The 21,874-nt window shown below is 50.5% G+C and overlaps 1 protein-coding gene across 1 annotated transcript in view; it reads right to left on the bottom strand.

The window, feature by feature from the left end:
• ATP8A2 (ATPase phospholipid transporting 8A2) overlaps positions 1 to 21,874 on the bottom strand; it is a 1,156,459-nt gene that overhangs the window by 1,004,797 nt on the left and 129,788 nt on the right. Inside the window, exon 2 of the mRNA XM_075337374.1 lies at positions 9,812 to 9,956. Coding sequence (XP_075193489.1) covers positions 9,812 to 9,956 — 145 coding nt within the window. The remainder of the gene's footprint in view (positions 1 to 9,811; positions 9,957 to 21,874) is intronic.

The raw sequence follows: 21,874 nt of genomic DNA, 5'->3' as shown, positions 1-21,874 counted from the left end.
TTATACTTCATGATAGTGGTAAATTTCGTTCAAATGATTTTTATTAGGTTTTGTAGTTAACAAATCTTGAAATCATGCGTTACAAAATTTAAGGACATATCGATAGTAATAACAAGGTTAAGAAAATGCACATATTTTGACCCCCCCCAGTTTGTTAGTGTTGATACATCAAGCAGTATATTTTGTTGGTCAAATCAATTGCTTATGAATTAACTTTTTGCAAAACATAACTAAACAACAAACAAATAAATAGATAGTGGTAAATTTAAGACAATATTTTTTTGCTTTTATTTGTAAAAAGATCGGAAATTTAGAGAAAATTTTCGTAATTTTTAAACTTTGAATTTTTATGCCCTTAAACCAGAGCATTATTTCACACAAAATAGTTAACAAAATAGTTAACAAATAACATTTCCCACATGTCTACTTTAGACCAGCGCAATTTTTGAAACATCATTTTTTTTTTTTGTTAGGAAGTTAAAAAGGTTCATGTTCATAAGCAGTTTCTCATTTTTCCAACAAAATTTACAAAACTATTTTTTTTAGGGACCACACCACATTTGAAGTAACTTTGAGAGGCCTAGATGACAGAAAATACCCAAAAGTGACCCCATTCTAAAAACTGCACCTCTCACACTGCTCAAGACCACATCCAAGAAGTTTATTAACCTTTTAGGTGCTTCACAGGAACTCAAGCAATGCGGAAGGAAAAAATGAAATGTTACTTTTTCCCACCAAAATGTTACTTTAACACCACATTTTTCATTTTTGGGATGGTCTATGATGTCATCGGTGGTCATCTTAGTTATATCTGAAAACCTGGCTCATGTAAGGCAAATTGATTTAATTGAATACACTTCTCACAGTCCTGTATGTCCAGGTTAATTAAGTATTTGATCTAATGGCTCTCCTCAACAAATCTACCATATAATTGGATGTGCAATTTCTACCGAGTACAACAATACCTCGTATGTGGTGGAAATCTACTGTTTGCTCGGAAGAGAAGGGGCGGCATATGACTTTTAGAGAGCAAAATTGTCTGTAATCGTTAGCGGACACCGTGTTGCGTTTGGAGAGCCCCTGATGTGCCTAAACACTAAACAGTGGAGCTCCTCAACAAGTCATTTTGGAAACCAGACCCTTCAAGGAATTTATCTAGATGTTTGATGAACACCTTGAACTCCCAGGTGATTCACAAAATTATAATGTTGAGCCGTGAAAAATAACAAGCCTGCGCCGGACCTCAATGCCAGCCTGTGTGGATGATGTAGGAGGCATCAGGCACACAGGGCTCAGAAGAAGGAGGACAGCAATTGCAGCATAGAGGAAGTGCCGGACCGAGAGCAGTGACATCAGACCAGATCGCCCCCTGGGTGAGTATTATAAAGGTAATTTTTATGTTCTACAGAGCGGCCTGGGCTCTTATGATTAATCTCTTTTTTTTATTGAATTTTCATACAACAAGTGAAACAAAATTATGAAAGGAGGGAAAAGAAGAAAGAAGAGCAAGGAGAAAGGGGTGTAGGGGTGGGAAAAGACATCAGAATTATAAACTCTCATAGTACCGGGGTCAGATACCATCAATTATGTCCGTCACTGATATTGTATGACCGAATCTTGACCATAACTCTAAAAAAAAAAAAAAATAGCACCCTATACTCCAACATCTCATAGACCTTTGCTCAGAAAATATTTTGCTTTCAGGTGCACAACAAAGACGGTTACTCTAAATTCTATGATACTAACCCCATATTTGTCATTTGACTAACCCATTTGTATTGAATTATAACATTTCAATTATTAAAGGAATAAAGGAAGGAGAGTAAAGGGTGCCCTACTCACCGCGACACCGCCAGCGATCCCGCCAGTGATGCAACACGCCAGACTGCACACACGATCCGCCAAGACCGCACACGCGACCGGCGCCACAAAACAATCCATGCACGACCCCGGCAAACCCCACCCGCTATCCAGCGCGCCACACCACCAATGAGACCGCCAGCGACGCTGCAGCGCGCAAAGCAACCTTAAGAATGAGGGAAAAGTAGGAGGGTAAGAAAGAAACTGTAAAATCAAGACCACACAGGGTCCAGTGTTCATATATATTCAACTCTATACGTCTTCAAACATGTAAATCAAAAATCCTATCATTTTCTCAGCTTTAACTACAACACCTGTTATACAGGTTTCCACGAGAACCTTAACTCCACGAACCTCTTACTAACGGGTGCGTAACAGATTATAATAAACTGAACTCCATGTTTCAGTCTGGAGGGAATCCTGGGTGTTACTCAGCGAATACATTCACTATCGAACCTCGTGATTTAGGGAAGGAGTGTTGACCAGTAAAGAAAGTGAGGTGAACAGAATAGGGAGGAAATACCCAAACCATTGCCTGTGGGTCAGGGCCCTTAAAATGGCTAGGTCGAAAGTTAGGAAAAGAAAGTAAAAGAAGGGGCATGAGCATGTGTGTTAGAACGAGGGGGTAATATATAAGAGTCCTCGTATGAAGTAAAGATGGGAGAGAAGAATGAGATGAGCAGAAGTGTACCAACAGAAAGAGAAATGAGGGGAAGAGGGGAAAGAAAGATGAAAAAAAAAGGGGGGAAGGGAGGGAGGGGATGGGGCGGATAGGGGTATTGGGAACCGTCAAGTTCTCTGATGCTGCTCCTACTGCGCCAGAAGTCTCGCAAAGTCCTGTGACTCCCCTTTCACACTTTTTTTTTGGGGTCATGAACAGAATCCATGGTTGCCAGGTCCTGACATAGATGTCGTACATATCATTAGCCGTAGCAGAGAGTTCCTCCATGAGAGCAATATTTGAGAATTCCTGAAACCAATCCCCAGTAGGTGGTGTCTCCGTCCTTCGCCAGTACTTGGGTATTACTGATCTGGCTGCTATCAGGCAAAACCTGAGGAGATCCCTTTTTTGTGCCCCGATGGATCCTGGCAACATAGATAGAATCGCCACCCGGGGGGAGGGTTGAACCTGGGTTCCAGTGATTTTAGTATAAGCCCGGAATACCATATCCCAAAAGGGTTTAATTTTATCACATTCACACCAGATATGGGACATTGTCCCTGTTTCAGTTCCGCAACGCCAGCACCTGTCCGATACCGATGGGAATAGTTTGTGAATTTTGGTTGGAGAAAGATACCACCGAGCCAGAATTTTGTAATTTTTCTCCTGAGCATATCCTGCCACCGACATTTTGTGGGTGAAGAGGAAGGCTTTATGTTTGTCAGCCTCTGAAAAAGAGGTGTCCACTTCCCTTTCCCATGCCCGCGGCCTGGGCTCTTATATACAGTATTCTGGAAAGCTGTATATGAGAGGTCACCGGTGGTGGCTGCAGCTTATAAGGGAAAAAACCTATTGACAGGTTCCCTTTAAACATGTTTTATCCAGATTGATCAATAATTTCAGAACCGCAGGATTTCACAATTACATCATTACTGGAATAACTCGCTTTATAAGTGTTACAACAGCCACATTTTATGCTCTAATCAAAAATCTTTACATCTATTCTTACTTGTAGATTTATGACAGCTCCTTCTGGGCAGGACCACACACCTTTTTGCATTGATCTTTTCGTGTGCTGAAGTTCTTATATTACATACAAACACGAAAAAGATCCTTATTAAAATAATGGACGTCCCGCAACCATCTATAACTACATATCAACTCCTACGCTTCACCTGAACGGTTTGTCACCAAACATACCGTATAATGGTGGCGCATGTAGAAGGTTCTTCAACACAGTGAAGGTAGTGGGTATATTGGTGTTCACAAAGACTCAGTGATCCTCTGATTAGAGGTCATAGGTTTTTCGCACTGTATCTAAAGCCACAAGCCTAGTTCTACTTTGGCCAAGTAATTCCCATATGGTCAGCTAAATTTGCAATGGTGGGGAGGGGCGAGATTTTACTTGTCACAGCACCTTAAAGGGGTTATCTAGGATTCTCTAAATAAACCATAACGGGCTTATTTAATTACAAATTACTAAGATATATCTTCAATTTACAGTCAATGAGGTTCTGATTGAATTTGATCCCTAACGACAGGCAGAACCGAGTATCAGTTGCACTAAATCAGCTGAATTACACTCCATCTCTTTTTTTTCTTTAAGTCAGATAACTTTTTATTAACTTTTTCAATAGTAAAACACAGGTATAGTTATATCCCAAATTAACCCCGACCATCCCCTCAATGAGACCCCAACAAATCAGAGCTCCAGCATTTCAAAGTCTTGTTCCATAAAATCTTCCATAAATTCCACCTTGGACAGTCAGCGTGCTCCATCCGGCAGCACCTGTGGAATCCAAGAATATTCCATATCCTCCCATAGCTCCGAAATATATTGATTTAGCATTGATCAATCCTATCCACAGTGTAACATATTGTCCAGCCAGATCCCAATACAAGTAAGCCTGAGGGACATCAGCCAAGAACCCAACCCAGAACATTGTAGAATCCTCTGAACAGCACCCTTGACCATGTTAAAGGTTAGGAATCTAAAATCAGTTTGCCCATATATCTTCCTATTTTTTATATGCCTTTCTGTTTTGATATACCTTATTTTTCATTTTATAAGACCCGCCAGATTATAAGACGCACCCCAAATTTAGAGAAAAAATATGGAGTCCGTCTTATAATCTGGTGGTGTCTTACCGGAGGGGGGGTTGGCAGGGTCAGAGGAGGCCAGGGCGGTGCTGGTGTAGGGTGATGTTGCCGTCAGTGAAGCGGGTGTCCCAGATGGTCGCTGAAGAAGACGGAACTGTGAGGCAGGAGGAAAATCCAGGAAGTGTCAGTGATGTGGGTTTCAAAGAAACTGCGACCAGAGTCGGCGCGTGTGCAGATTAAGCTATCGGCTCAAATCACAAGCCGAGATCTCATATGTACATATGCCACCTCCAGGAGCCATTTTCCTTAAGTCCGCTGCTGGGATATTAGCGGGCCGGAGGCGGCGCGTGTGCAGAAGAGATCTTCAGCCGAGAGCTCCATCTGCGCACGCGCTGACTCTGGGCGCCATTATTTGAAGCTTGCACTACCAACATTCAGGATGGCGACCACTGCCTCTTGCAGCAGCGCAGCAGAGCCCGCAGCACACCGCGTACAGCACAGCCCACAGCATCACCCCTGCCTCCTGTGACCCCTCTCCAGCACCCTCCGGTAAGCCTCATTCGGCTTACAAGACGCACCCAATTTTTGGGAGGAAAAGTGCGTCGTATAATCATAAAAATACGGTACATATTTTACCAGACATATTATTATACACAGAGGTTATGACCTCTGCGATTGAAGGACTTTTAGAGTTTTTCCAATAGGCCGCTATTCTCATCCGTGCTTGATGCAGTATACGTGGGATAGATACCCATACCGGAGGGACATCAGCTATCTCCATCGTATACCCCAGAAACCCCACCTTTGGATCCGACTGAACCTGACAGTTGAAAACTGTATTAATAAGGTTTAGTACATTTCCCCCAATTCTTCAGTTCCACATTAGGTGTATTAAAGGGAACCTGTCATCAGAAATTTCGCCCAAAAGCTAAAAGCTTCCCCCTCTGCAGCTCCTGGGCTGCATTCTAGGAAGGTCCCTGTTATTATTGTGCCCCATGTGAGACCAAAATAAAGCCTTTATAAAGTTCTACCTTTTTGTATGCAGCTTCTGTAAATGTGTCACGGGGGCGGGCTCTCTGCCGTCCGTTATTCTGCCCCCTGGTCCTGTATGCCGCCCCCATCGCTCCTTTCCATATCTGATGCACCGCCCACTGCTCCAGCCATCCCCGCGCATGCCCAGTGCCAGTCTCACAGGACTGAGCAGTGTGACCGCTGGTGACGTGTGCGCAGGCAAGTGATTATGGGCGGGACTGTGACTGTTATCAGCAAGTACCCGCCCATAATCTCGTGAGCGCGCAAACCTCTCCAGCGGTCACACTGAGCTCAGTGTAGATGCTAGACTGTATGGGCTGCTTCCAGGGATGACGTCCCTTTGTCATGTGATAGTATTTTGAACACGCCCCTATCACATGACAAAGGGACGTCATCCCTGGAAGCAGCCCATACAGTCTAGCATCTACACTGAGCTCAGTGTGACCGCTGGAGAGGTTTGCGAGCTCACGAGATTATGGGCGGGTACTTGCTGATAACAGTCACAGTCCCGCCCATAATCACTTGCCTGCGCACATGTCACCAGCGGTCACACTGCTCAGTCCTGTGAGACTGGCACTGGGCATGCGCGGGGATGGCTGGAGCAGTGGGCGGTGCATCAGATATGGAAAGGAGCGATGGGGGCGGCATACAGGACCAGGGGGCAGAATAACGGACGGCAGAGAGCCCGCCCCCGTGACACATTTACAGAAGCTGCATACAAAAAGGTAGAACTTTATAAAGGCTTTATTTTGGTCTCACATGGGGCACAATAATAACAGGGACCTTCCTAGAATGCAGCCCAGGAGCTGCAGAGGGGGAAGCTTTTAGCTTTTGGGCGAAATTTCTGATGACAGGTTCCCTTTAAATCACCATTTGGCGCACCACATTTCTAACATCTCGCGTCTCTCACAATGCCCATTTTAAGCAGTAAGGCCGGTGTTCTATATGCTTTATGTAGTAAAAAAAAAAGTTGTGATAACCTGTAAGATTCACTGAGACCCTTGGTAGCTCCTGTTTCATTTCTTCCCAGCTCTCTTCAGATATATCTCCTACATCCACTTGCCATTTTACTCTCAAGGGGTAAACCTGCCTCCCATATTCAGTTTCCATAAGACATCCATATGAGAAAGAAATTGCTCCCCTCGTGTCTCCTCCCTGTAACCAGCAATGGGGTCTTCTCTAACGCCATCTCTTTAAGGCTATGTGCACACACTGTGTTTTTTTGTGTTTTTGATGTGTTTTTTTTAGTGAAGTTTTGTCACAAAACTGCAAGCAAATCCTTATGCCACCAAAGTCAATGAGAATCTTGGAGTGTTGTGCCCATGTTGAGTATTTTCTCCTTGCAGATTTGATGCAGAAAATAATCCACAGTATGTCAATGCTTTTAAGCGTTTTTGCCTGTGTTTTTCACCTATTGAATTCAATTGACTAACACGGGCAAAAACGCATTATAAATGGGCCAAAAAGGCCTTAAAAATGGGACAAACAATGAATTATAAACAAGGCAAAAATGCATCAAAAACAAAGCAAAAACATCAAAAACCAGGCAAAAATGCCTCAAAAACAGGGCAAAAACGCATAAAAAAATTTGGCAACACCATATGAAAAACATGGCAAAAAATACATCAAAAATGGGGCAAAACACACAAAAAACAAGGCAAAAAAAAGCATAAAAAATGTGGCAAAAATGCATTAAAAACATGACAAAAATTCATAAAAAATGTGGCAAAAACACATAAAAAAAAGCAAAAACAAGGCAAAAATGCCTCATAAAACAGGGCAAAAAAGCATAAAAAATGTGGCAAAAACACATGAAAAATGTGGCAAAAATGCATAAAAAAATGGGGCAAAAAATGCATAAAAACAAGGCAAAAAAGTATAAAAATGGGGCAAAATTGCATCAAAAAATGGGGCAAAATTGCAGAGTTTTTCTTGCTAAGAGATGCAGAAATGGTGCAACCAAATATTCAACATGCAGATACCCTAAAACTCCTTTCTGCTTTTTCGGAAAGCTGCACAATGGGTGCGTTATGGCAATGAACGAGTCAAATACCGTTTGTGCCACTTCCAGAAAAAAAGGCAAAGTTACTTTGTTGTAGAGACCGGTTGCGGTCCCTGATGTTTTCTACCAGCTGGACATTGCTTGTTTTGTCTGTACAACCCCTTTTAATACTGCATAAGAAAAAACGTATGCAATATTCTGTCATACTTTTGCTTCATCTAAATTGCCCAAGAAATTGCAGTTTTGGAGGAGAGAGCAAATTTAGTCATAAAACTGTTTTCCTTAAAGGGAGAAACAATCTCCCGGCAAAATAAAATTTTATCCATCCAGAGAGATATATTTCGCTCAGCGCACTTCATTGGGAGATTACGTCCTGATAATGACCAAACGTTATATACAAATGTTATGAATATGTTTTTATGGAATTTCTCGGATTGTACCCAATGGCTTCCATCATCTCGCAGCTTCCAAAAAAAGTGGAGAGGAGCTGCCAGGGGCCATAGCGGGTGACAGCTTTTCTCCAACTTTGCTCTGCGCATTTTTTGTGGATTTTGTGTAGGGTGGTATGAATAATGTTGGGATATGTGTAGTGGCCGGTGGCTCAGTGGTTAGCACTGCAGTCTTGCAACGCTGGGGTCTGGGGTTCGAATCCCACCAAGGACAACAACTGCAATGAGTTTGTATGTTCTCCCTGTGTTTGTGTGGGTTTCCTCCAGGTTCTTTGGTTTCATCCCACACTCCAAAGACATACAGATAGGGAATTTAGATTGTGAGCCCCAATGGGGACAGTGTTCCTGATTTATATAAAGCGCTATTATAATATATGTTAGCGGTATATTAAAATAAAGATTTATTTTATTTTTAGTGGCCACATGTATAATAGGTAACTTAAAACAACGGTGGACTATAGTGATACTGGATGGTAGGTGTCGTGATTTGGGTTAATGCAGATAGCATCATTGCAAAACCCTTTTTATCCCCACACGTGACCCTCAACTATTTCACATGCTGTGACTCAAGACTATAGTGTATGGACACAATGGACGGCCATTAGTTCCGCATTGTATAGCTTGAGGGTAGGTTCACACGACAGCATGAATAATTGCTTCGATTTTCATGCACAAAAGTGGGACAGTTTTTTTTCACACTTGTCATCCGTGTGCAATCTATTTTTTTTTTAACAATTACAGGACCATTTACACTTTCCTATGTAACACAGGTGTACTGTATACCTAAAAATCGGACACCATAATGCGGCATCCGATTAATTTTCTCGCCCCTAAAGACTTGAATGGGTGATTGTCATCCGATTTTAGAGTTGAGTCGCAGCATGTTGCAATTTTTTACAAAGACAGGTTCCGTCAGTGATAAATTCGTTCATCTGCTCCCCCACATGGGTCAGTGTGCAATCCGATAAAAAAATTGCACAGCACACGGCGGATTTATACCCTGGGCACTGACGTTACGACTCCAGGTGACTGCAGAAGATCCCGAGGATCCAGGGACGCACGATACGAGAAGTATCCAATCACTATATAAACTATGAGAAATTCTAGTAACGACAGGCACTCCATATACAAATTTTGAAGCAACATGGTGTTAACTAGTAAGAAAAGTAAAAAAGAGGGCTTCTTCCAACAGCTCAGGGACGGCAGGAACTTTATGCTTCAGGATCAGTTCCCGGTCCCCGGCATGCTTCTTTACACACCTCTATACAATTCTATGGAGCTGCTGATTAGCACAATCTGCAGATGCTCTATAGAAATACTGCATGGGCACGTATATATGTACATAAATGGACATTATGGTGCCACACAATGGATCAGTAACACCAACAGTGCCTATGTGACTGGTCTCTGGTCATAACAACATGATAACTTGTGCAATCAACCTGGATAATATAATAATATAATACGTATCGTAGAGAACGGTGCATAACAACCACAACAACAACGGGCAAAATAGAAGAATATTTACATATCACACATCACAATGAACTTGTGGGATTGGAGTGTAGTAACCGAGTTGGGACAGAGTACTAGAAGTTTGGAGCAGGCTGGGCATAATGCAGTAATAATGGGCATCAGGTGTAAGTCTGTGCCCATCATGTGTATGTGGCACATGGGGAGGAAGGATGGAGCATGGGGGCTTCTTACCTGACATTGTTGTCCCTGAACTTGCATGTCTGAGGTTGATTGATGAGGATGATGCGGGCAGCTGCCTCCACCTGGTCAGCACTGGACGTGGCCCCGGACATCTCATCATCTGCCTTCTTGTAACCAGAAGAGGAGTAGACTGGACCTGCACACAGATTACAAGGCTGTGATCATGGGGGGCTGATATATGGGGAGGGGGACAGGCAGCATACAGGAGGCTGATGAGCACAGAGGAGTGGCTGGGAGGAGGCAGGAGGCATCAGGAGCAAGGAGGGAGGCACTACTACATGAGCACTGGATGGGAGATGCAATGGGTGGAGAGACAGCAGCACATGGGCACAGACAGGAGGGGAGGAGGAGGAGGAGGAGGAGGAGGAGGGGGAGGAGAGACAGCAGCACAGGGGAACAGCCACAAGGAGGAGAGACAGCAGCACATGGGCACAGACAGGAGGAGGAGGAGGAGGAGAGACAGCAGCACAGGGGCACAGACAGGAGGAGGAGGAGGAGGAGAGACAGCAGCACAGGGGCACAGACAGGAGGAGGAGGAGGAGGAGGAGAGACAGCAGCACAGGGGCACAGCCAGGAGGAGAGACAGCAGCACAGGGGCACAGACAGGAGGAGGAGGAGAGACAGCAGCACAGGGGCACAGACAGGAGGAGGAGAGACAGCAGCACAGGGGCATAGACAGGAGGAGGAGAGACAGCAGCACAGGGGCACAGACAGGAGGAGGAGAGACAGCAGCACAGGGGCACAGACAGGAGGAGGAGAGACAGCAGCACAGGGGCATAGACAGGAGGAGAGACAGCAACACATGGGCACAGACAGGAGGAGAGACAGCAACACAGGGGCACAGCCAGGAGGAGAGACAGCAACACAGGGGCACAGACAGAAGGAGGAGAGACAGCAACACAGGGGCACAGACAGGAGGAGAGACAGCAGCACAGGGGCACAGACAGGAGGAGAGACAGCAACACAGGGGCACAGACAGGAGGAGAGACAGCAACACAGGGGCACAGACAGAAGGAGGAGAGACAGCAACACAGGGGCAAAGACAGGAGGAGAGACAGCAACACAGGGGCACAGACAGGAGGAGGAGAGACAGCAGCACAGGGGCACAGACAGGAGGAGGAGAGACAGCAGCACAGGGGCACAGACAGGAGGAGGAGAGACAGCAGCACAGGGGCACAGACAGGAGGAGAGACAGCAACACAGGGGCACAGACAGGAGGAGGAGAGACAGCAGCACAGGGGCACAGACAGGAGGAGGAGAGACAGCAGCACAGGGGCACAGACAGGAGGAGAGACAGCAACACAGGGGCACAGACAGGAGGAGGAGAGACAGCAGCACAGGGGCACAGACAGGAGGAGAGACAGCAGCACAGGGGCACAGACAGGAGGAGAGACAGCAGCACAGGGGCACAGACAGGAGGATGAGAGACAGCAGCACAGGGGCACAGACAGGAGGAGAGACAGCAGCACAGGGGCACAGCCAGGAGGAGAGACAGCAACACAGGGGCACAGACAGGAGGAGAGACAGCAGCACAGGGCCACAGACAGGAGGAGGAGGAGGAGGAGAGACAGCAGCACAGGGGCACAGACAGGAGGAGAGACAGCAGCACAGGGGCACAGACAGGAGGAGGAGAGACAGCAGCACAGGGGCACAGACAGGAGGAGGTGAGACATGAGCACAGACAGGAGGAGGTGAGACAGCAGCACAGGGGCATAGACAGGAGGAGGAGGAGGAGAAGGAGAGACAGCAGCACAGGGGCACAGACAGGAGGAGAGACAGCAGCACAGGGCCACAGACAGGAGGAGGAGGAGGAGGAGAGACAGCAGCACAGGGGCACAGACAGGAGGTGAGACAGCAGCACAGGGGCACAGACAGGAGGAGGAGAGACAGCAGCACAGGGGCACAGACAGGAGGAGGAGAGACAGCAACACAGGGGCATAGACAGGAGGAGGAGAGACAGCAGCACAGGGGCACAGACAGGAGGAGAGACAGCAACACAGGGGCACAGACAGGAGGAGGAGAGACAGCAGCACAGGGGCACAGACAGGAGGAGAGACAGCAGCACAGGGGCACAGACAGGAGGAGGAGAGACAGCAGCACAGGGGCACAGACAGGAGGAGGTGAGACAGCAGCACAGGGGCACAGACAGGAAGAGAGCCAGCAGCACTGGGGCACAGACAGGAGGAGAGACAGCAGCACTGGGGCACAGACAGGAGGAGAGCCAGCAGCACAGGGGCATAGACAGGAGGAGAGACAGCAACACAGGGGCACAGACAGGAGGAGGAGAGACAGCAGCACAGGGGCACAGACAGGAGGAGGAGAAACAGCAGCACAGGGGCACAGACAGGAGGAGAGACAGCAACACAGGGGCACAGACAGGAGGAGGAGAGACAGCAGCACAGGGGCACAGACAGGAGGAGAGACAGCAGCACAGGGGCACAGACAGGAGGAGAGACAGCAGCACAGGGGCACAGACAGGAGGAGGAGAGACAGCAGCACAGGGGCACAGACAGGAGGAGGTGAGACAGCAGCACAGGGGCACAGACAGGAGGAGAGACAGCAGCACAGGGGCACAGACAGGAGGAGAGCCAGCAGCACAGGGGCATAGACAGGAGGAGAGACAGCAACACAGGGGCACAGACAGGAGGAGAGACAGCAGCACAGGGGCACAGACAGGAGGAGAGACAGCAACACATGGGCACAGACAGGAGGAGGAAGAGGAGAGACAGCAGCACAGGGGCACAGACAGGAGGAGAGACAGCAGCACAGGCGCATAGACAGGAGGAGAGACAGCAACACAGGGGCACAGACAGGAGGAGAGACAGCAGCACAGGGGCACAGACAGGAGGAGAGACAGCAACACATGGGCACAGACAGGAGGAGGAGAGACAGCAGCACAGGGGCACAGACAGGAGGAGAGACAGCAACACATGGGCACAGACAGGAGGAGGAAGAGGAGAGACAGCAGCACAGGGGCACAGACAGGAGGAGAGACAGCAACACATGGGCACAGACAGGAGGAGGAAGAGGAGAGACAGCAGCACAGGGGCACAGACAGGAGGAGAGACAGCAGCACAGGGGCATAGACAGGAGGAGAGACAGCAACACAGGGGCACAGACAGGAGGAGAGACAGCAGCACAAGGGCACAGACAGGAGGAGGAGAGACAGCAGCACAGGGGCACAGACAGGAGGAGGAGAGACAGCAACACAGGGGCACAGACAGGAGGAGGAGAGACAGCAGCACAGGGGGCACAGACAGGAGGAGGAGAGACAGCAGCACAGGGGCACAGACAGGAGGAGGAGAGACAGCAACACAGGGGCACAGACAGGAGGAGGAGAGACAGCAGCACAGGGGCACAGCCAGGAGGAGAGACAGCAACACAGGGGCACAGACAGAAGGAGGAGAGACAGCAGCACAGGGGCACAGACAGGAGGAGGAGAGACAGCAACACAGGGGCACAGACAGGAGGAGGAGAGACAGCAGCACAGGGGCACAGACAGGAGGAGGAGAGACAGCAGCACAGGGGCACAGACAGGAGGAGAGACAGCAACACAGGGGCACAGACAGGAGGAGAGACAGCAACACATGGGCACAGACAGGAGGAGAGACAGCAGCACAGGGGCACAGACAGGAGGAGAGACAGCAATACAGGGGCACAGACAGGAGGAGGAGAGACAGCAACACAGGGGCACAGACAGGAGGAGGAGAGACAGCAGCACAGGGGGCACAGACAGGAGGAGGAGAGACAGCAACACAGGGGCACAGACAGGAGGAGGAGAGACAGCAACACAGGGGCACAGACAGGAGGAGGAGAGACAGCAGCACAGGGGCACAGCCAGGAGGAGAGACAGCAACACAGGGGCACAGACAGAAGGAGGAGAGACAGCAGCACAGGGGCACAGACAGGAGGAGGAGAGACAGCAACACAGGGGCACAGACAGGAGGAGGAGAGACAGCAGCACAGGGGCACAGACAGGAGGAGGAGAGACAGCAGCACAGGGGCACAGACAGGAGGAGAGACAGCAACACATGGGCACAGACAGGAGGAGAGACAGCAACACAGGGGCACAGCCAGGAGGAGAGACAGCAACACAGGGGCACAGACAGAAGGAGGAGAGACAGCAACACAGGGGCACAGACAGGAGGAGAGACAGCAACACAGGGGCACAGACAGGAGGAGAGACAGCAACACAGGGGCACAGACAGGAGGAGGAGAGACAGCAGCACAGGGGCACAGCCAGGAGGAGAGACAGCAACACAGGGGCACAGACAGAAGGAGGAGAGACAGCAACACAGGGGCAAAGACAGGAGGAGAGACAGCAACACAGGGGCACAGACAGGAGGAGGAGAGACAGCAGCACAGGGGCACAGACAGGAGGAGGAGAGACAGCAGCACAGGGGCACAGACAGGAGGAGAGACAGCAGCACAGGGGGCACAGACAGGAGGAGAGACAGCAACACAGGGGCACAGACAGGAGGAGAGACAGCAACACAGGGGCACAGACAGGAGGAGGAGAGACAGCAGCACAGGGGCACAGACAGGAGGAGAGACAGCAGCACAGGGGCACAGACAGGAGGAGAGACAGCAGCACAGGGGCACAGACAGGAGGAGGAGAGACAGCAGCACAGGGGCACAGACAAGAGGAGGAGAGCCAGCAGCACAGGGGCATAGACAGGAGGAGAGACAGCAACACAGGGGCACAGACATGAGGAGGAGAGACAGGGGCACAGACAGGAGGAGGAGAGACAGCAACACAGGGGCACAGACAGGAGGAGGAGAGACAGCAGCACAGGGGCACAGACAGGAGGAGAGCCAGCAGCACAGGGGCATAGACAGGAGGAGAGACAGCAACACAGGGGCACAGACAGGAGGAAGAGAGACAGCAGCACAGGGGCACAGACAGGAGGAGGAGAGACAGCAACACAGGGCCACAGACAGGAGGAGGAGAGACAGCAGCACAGGGGCACAGACAGGAGGAGGAGGAGGAGGAGAGACAGCAGCACAGGGGCACAGACAGGAGGAGAGACAGCAGCACAGGGGCACAGACAGGAGGAGGAGGAGGAGGAGAGACAGCAGCACAGGGGCACAGACAGGAGGAGGAGGAGGAGGAGAGACAGCAGCACAGGGGCACAGACAGGAGGAGAGACAGCAACACATGGGCACAGACAGGAGGAAGAAGAGGAGAGACAGCAGCACAGGGGCACAGACAGGAGGAGAGACAGCAGCACAGGGGCATAGACAGGAGGAGAGACAGCAACACAGGGGCACAGACAGGAGGAGAGACAGCAGCACAGGGGCACAGACAGGAGGAGAGCCAGCAACACAGGGGCATAGACAGGAGGAGGAGAGACAGCAGCACAGGGGCATAGACAGGAGGAGGAGAGACAGCAGCACAGGGGCACAGACAGGAGGAGGAGAGACAGCAGCACAGGGGCACAGACAGGAGGAGGAGAGACAGCAGCACAGGGGCATAGACAGGAGGAGGAGAGACAGCAGCACAGGGGCACAGACAGGAGGAGGAGAGACAGCAGCACAGGGGCACAGACAGGAGGAGGAGGAGGAGGAGAGACAGCAGCACAGGGGCACAGACAGGAGGAGAGACAGCAGCACAGGGGCACAGACAGGAGGAGAGACAGCAGCACAGGGGCACAGACAGGAGGAGGAGAGACAGCAGCACAGGGGCACAGACAGGAGGAGGTGAGACAGGAGCACAGACAGGAGGAGGTGAGACAGCAGCACAGGGGCACAGACAGGAGGAGGAGAGACAGCAGCACAGGGGCACAGACAGGAGGAGAGACAGCAACACAGGGGCACAGACAGGAGGAGAGACAGCAACACAGGGGCACAGCCAGGAGGAGAGACAGCAACACAGGGGCACAGACAGGAGGAGAGACAGCAACACAGGGGCACAGACAGGAGGAGAGACAGCAACACAGGGGCACAGACAGGAGGAGGAGAGACAGCAGCACAGGGGCACAGCCAGGAGGAGAGACAGCTACACAGGGGCACAGACAGAAGGAGGAGAGACAGCAACACAGGGGCATAGACAGGAGGAGAGACAGCAACACAGGGGCACAGACAGGAGGAGGAGAGACAGCAGCACAGGGGCACAGACAGGAGGAGGAGAGACAGCAGCACAGGGGCACAGACAGGAGGAGAGACAGCAACACATGGGCACAGACAGGAGGAGAGACAGCAACACAGGGGCACAGACAGGAGGAGAGACAGCAACACAGGGGCACAGACAGGAGGAGGAGAGACAGCAGCACAGGGGCACAGACAGGAGGAGGAGAGACAGCAGAACAGGGGCACAGACAGGAGGAGAGACAGCAACACAGGGGCACAGACAGGAGGAGAGACAGCAACACAGGGGCACAGACAGGAGGAGGAGAGACAGCAGCACAGGGGCACAGACAGGAGGAGGAGAGACAGCAGCACAGGGGCACAGACAGGAGGAGGAGAGACAGCAGCACAGGGGCACAGACAGGAGGAGGAGAGACAGCAACACATGGGCACAGACAGGAGGAGAGACAGCAACACAGGGGCACAGCCAGGAGGAGAGACAGCAACACAGGGGCACAGACAGAAGGAGGAGAGACAGCAACACAGGGGCACAGACAGGAGGAGAGACAGCAACACAGGGGCACAGACAGGAGGAGAGACAGCAACACAGGGGCACAGACAGGAGGAGGAGAGACAGCAGCACAGGGGCACAGCCAGGAGGAGAGACAGCTACACAGGGGCACAGACAGAAGGAGGAGAGACAGCAACACAGGGGCATAGACAGGAGGAGAGACAGCAACACAGGGGCACAGACAGGAGGAGGAGAGACAGCAGCACAGGGGCACAGACAGGAGGAGGAGAGACAGCAGCACAGGGGCACAGACAGGAGGAGAGACAGCAACACAGGGGCACAGACAGGAGGAGGAGAGACAGCAGCACAGGGGCACAGACAGGAGGAGGAGAGACAGCAACACAGGGGCACAGACAGGAGGAGAGACAGCAGCACAGGGGCACAGACAGGAGGAGAGACAGCAGCACAGGGGCACAGACAGGAGGAGGAGAGACAGCAGCACAGGGGCACAGACAGGAGGAGGAGAGACAGCAGCACAGGGGCACAGACAGGAGGAGGTGAGACAGCAACACATGGGCACAGACAGGAGGAGGAGAGACAGCAGCACAGGGGCACAGACAGGAGGAGGAGAGACAGCAGCACTGGGGCACAGACAGGAGGAGGAGAGACAGCAGCACAGGGGCACAGACAGGAGGAGAGACAGCAGCACTGGGGCACAGACAGGAGGAGGTGAGACAGCAACACATGGGCAGAGACAGGAGGAGGAGAGACAGCAGCACAGGGGCACAGACAGGAGGAGGTGAGACAGCAACATATGGGCACAGACAGGAGGAGGAGAGACAGCAGCACATGGGCACAGACAGGAGGAGGTGAGACAGCAACACATGGGCACAGACAGGAGGGGAGGAAGAGGAGAGACAGCAGCACAGGGGTACAGACAGGAGGAGAGACAGCAGCACGGGGGCACAGACAGGAGGAGGTGAGACAGGGGCACAGACAGGAGGAGGTGAGACAGGGGCACAGACAGGAGGAGGTGAGACAGGGGCACAGGGGCACAGACAGGAGGAGAGACAGCAACACATGGGCACAGACAGGAGGAGGAGACAGCAACACATGGGCACAGACAGGAGGAGGAGACAGCAGCACAGGGGCACAGACAGGAGGAGAGACAGCAACACATGGGCACAGACAGGAGGAGGAGACAGCAGCACAGGGGCACAGACAGGAGGAGAGACAGCAACACAGGGGCACAGACAGGAGGAGGAGAGCCAGCAGCACATGGGCACAGACAGGAGGAGAGACAGCAACACAGGGGCACAGACAGGAGGAGAGACAGCAGCACAGGGGCACAGACAGGAGGAGGTGAGACAGCAGAACAGGGGCACAGACAGGAGGAGAGACAGCAGCACAGGGGCACAGACAGGAGGAGGAGAGACAGCAGCACAGGGGCACAGACAGGAGGAGGAGACAGCAACACATGGGCACAGACAGGAGGAGGAGGAGAGACAGCAGCACAGGGGTACAGACAGGAGGAGAGCCAGCAGCACAGCGGCACAAACAGGAGGAGGTGAGACAACAGCACAGGGGAACAGACAGGAGGAGGTGAGACAGCAGCACAGGGGCACAGACAGGAGGAGGTGAGACAGCAGCACAGCGGCACAAACAGGAGGAGGTGAGATAGCAGCACAGGGGCACAGACAGGAGGAGGTGAGACAACAGCACAGGGGAACAGACAGGAGGAGGTGAGACAGCAGCACAGGGGAACAGACAGGAGGAGGTGAGACAGCAGCACAGCGGCACAAACAGGAGGAGGTGAGATAGCAGCACAGGGGCACAGACAGGAGGAGGTGAGACAACAGCACAGGGGCACAGACAGGAGGAAGTGAGACAGGAGCACAGACAGGAGGAGGTGAGACAGCAGCACAGGGGAACAGACAGGAGGAGGTGAGACAGCAGCACAGGGGCACAGACAGGAGGAGGTGAGACAACAGCGCAGGGGCACAGACAGGAGAGGGAGGAGGAGGAGAGATATCAGCACAGGGGTACAGACAGGAGGAGAGACAACAGCACAGGGGCATAGACAGGAGGAGGAGAGACAGGGGCACAGACAGGAGAAGGTGAGACAGCAGCACAGGGGCACAGACAGGAGGAGAGCCAGCAGCACAGGGGCACAGACAGGAGGAGGTGAGATAGCAGCACAGGGGCACAGACAGGAGGAGGAGAGCCAGCAGCACAGGGGCACAGATAGGAGGAGGTGAGATAGCAGCACAGGGGCACAGACAGGAGGAGGTGAGACAGCAGCACAGGGGCATAGACAGGAGGAGGTGAGACAGGGGCACAGCCACAAGGAGGTGAGACAGCAGTACAGGGGCACAGACAGGAGAGACAGCAGCACAGGGGCACAGCCAGGAGGAGAGAGACAGGTGCACAGCCACAAGGAGGTGAGACAGCAGCACATGGGCACAGACAGGAGGAAGAGGGACAGCAGCACAGGGGCATAGACAGGAGGGGAGAGACAGCAGCACATGGGCACAGTGTCCTGAGTGTCTTGGTAAGTTTCATCTTGTGTTGGAGTGGATTTACTTTCATTTGATGCTTAAAGGGTTAAGGACTCCTTCCTGTCTACCTGAGATTGCTCATATCCTTACTCATAGCTTGTCATCACACCATTCTGCTATATTTACCCACTCCTGGATTTACTCTATTCTGGTGATAGAATCTCTATGCTGACCACTTTGAAGGAGCTTGTCCCTAGAGTAGCTGAGTTTTAGTTGCAGCTGTGAACGTGGCTGCTGAAGAAGCCTAGGAGTGTTATTTCTTGTGTCTTTCCGTAAATCATTTGTCTTACTTGTGTTGTTTTCTTGTAGCAGTGGGACTAGTGTCTCGCTGACCTACTCACTAGCCAATGTAAGTTCAGGGTCAGTGAGGGCCTAGGCCATCACGAGGTGAAGGAGCCGACAAGAGACATTAGGAAGCTCAGGGATAAGTCACAGGTGAATGTGAGGTGGTGACCCCTTTCCCTATCACCAGGGCCTTCCTCTATATTGGTCCTGGTTTTTCTCGTGTGTTGTGCCACATGTCGGACGTTCCCTCGCCCCACTGTGACATTATCACCAGCGTAAATGTTTTCCAGGATTCAATAATATTCTAATTGAGGCTTTTATACAACAGATGCAGAGTTTATCTCAGGAAGTGACGGATCTGCGGTCACAGGTTATAGATGCAGCAGATTGTGGGTCTCGCAGCCATGCTCAAACAGAACCCAAGAAAGCCATTCCAGACATTTTTTCTGAGGGGAGGAATACATTTTTGTTTTTCAGGGAACTTTGTAAACTTTATTGCAAGCTTCACCCTCGCTCCTCAGGGAGTGAGGAACAGCGAGTGGGGATTGTTGTCTCACTCCTGAGAGGAGATCCCCAATCTTGGGACTTCTCCCTTCCAACTTATCCTCAGTCCTTTTGGTTGGTACAGAAGTTTTGTGTGGTCCTGGGTCTCAGTTATGATGACTTCGACCAAGTCTCCCTTGCTGACTCCAAGCTACGTAGGCTTCGACAGGGAAGTCAGTCAGCAGAGGAATTTTGTTGATTGTTCCATAGATGGGCCACTGACACCAGCTGGAATGACCCTGCCCTTAGAAGTAATTTTATGTTAGGGCATGTCTGTAAAGCTAAAAAATGGCCTGGTTATGTACAAAGCACCTAAGTCGTTTGAAGCCGCTATGGTTTCAGGCATTCGGATTGATAGAAGCCTCTGCGATAAACCTGTGTTGACTCCCAAATGGACCCATGCAGTTGAGGGGTGGGGGGTATCTTCTAGGTCTGGGTCTCCTGCAGTCCACCGCATGATTGGGGTTTGTTTCTTTTGTGGTCAAAAGGGTCATTTTGTTGTGCCTGATATTCGGTACTTAAACAGAAAAAAATTCTGTCTGAAAAACCTCTGCCCTCAGGTTATGTGAAGGATTACAGCCTGGGAATATATTTTCCTCCACTTGTGCATCTCAGTTTATCCTACCTGCAGAGCGTTTTATAGAGACAAAAACTGAAATTATTTATGTTCTTTTGGAGAGTGGAGCGAAGGCCAATACAGTGGATTCTCGGTTTACCCAGACTCACAGTCTCTCTTGTAGTATCCAAACATATCCCCATATTTACTATGAAATCTGCACCTCTTGGACACAACTTGAACCTTCACATAGGGATCCTTCACAATTAACTTATTTCATATCATGTTTTTAAAGGCCTTCCTACCTCTATCGCACTGGCCTCCCCTGGCTGATTAAGCATAATCCGGTGCTTGAGTGGAGGTCCAGGGAGATTATTGAGTGGAGTGATTTTTGTTATTATAACTGTCTGAATACTGTTCGCTCTACTGTCGCCAACGGGACTCTATCCTCTTTTCTGTCTAGTTTTGAGGATGTATTTACAGAGGAAGGGTGTCAAGAGTTGCCTATCCCCCCTCCATTGTGCTTATGATTGCTCCAGTAACTTGCTCCCTGGAGCAAAATTACCCAAAACCAGATTGTACAGTCTTTCTGTCACACAGAATTTTGCACTAACTTCGCCCACTGTCATGCCGGTGTTCGGGTGTGTTCACATTGCAGATTCTGACAATCCCCCCCACCCGATGGTTTCTCAGGTGTCTGGGATCAACACAGGCAGACAGTGGCGTCACCTTGTTGTGAGTTGATTCATAGGCATCCTACCAAGATTTAAACTTTGCTAGTCTACTTGTTAGGCTCCTGTAGTCACATGTGGCGGGGGAGCCAATCACATCTGCTCCCCTCCTGCTTATGCTGGATGAAGTCTTCTACCGATGCCAGCTATAGGTTATCTTATGTTGGTCTGTAAGCATTGGCGTCCCAGACTTTCTGGTGAGTATTGCTTTGCTTGGTGCAGATGTGGAGTGTAGCCCTGTTGTTTTGTACTTTCTTAAATGTTCTTGTTTTCCTCCTAATCTTTTATTGTCTTATACCTCTATGTGTCCATGCTGAGTAACAAAGTTTTGTTTTCCCGTCTGTCTGTTTCTGTGATGTACAATACACTCCTATCCCGTCCCTCCCCCGGGGGACAGAGAGAAGGAATAAGATCAGGACTGTCAGGAGCAGGGCCAGGAAGGAGATTCAGGCCTCACCACCATTAGGAGTATCTCTGAGGTTATGAATAGCATAGGGCCTCCTAGCTTGAGGGTCAGCTTAAGATCCCCGATTCCCCACTATCGTCTAGTCATCGTGACACTTTTTGGCCTGGAAAAACAGGCTATGAAAGTTATCCCCTAAAGCCTTGCAAAAGAACATGTTAAACCCTCCTCTTCTCCCGTGCCTGTAGGGTACTTCTTTGTCAAGAAGAAAGATGTGGGTCTGTGTACTTGTTTAGCTTTTCATGAGTTAAATCGGATTACCATCCGGGACCCTTACCCCCTTGCACTCATTCCTAATTCATTTAATCAGATTGTTGTTGCTAAATGGTTCTCCAAGTTGG

Source organism: Anomaloglossus baeobatrachus, chromosome 2 (genome assembly GCF_048569485.1).
Source record: "Anomaloglossus baeobatrachus isolate aAnoBae1 chromosome 2, aAnoBae1.hap1, whole genome shotgun sequence".
NCBI lineage: Eukaryota > Metazoa > Chordata > Amphibia > Anura > Aromobatidae > Anomaloglossus > Anomaloglossus baeobatrachus.
Note: the sequence above shows the minus strand (reverse complement) of the source record. Positions and strands in the feature narration are given on the sequence as shown.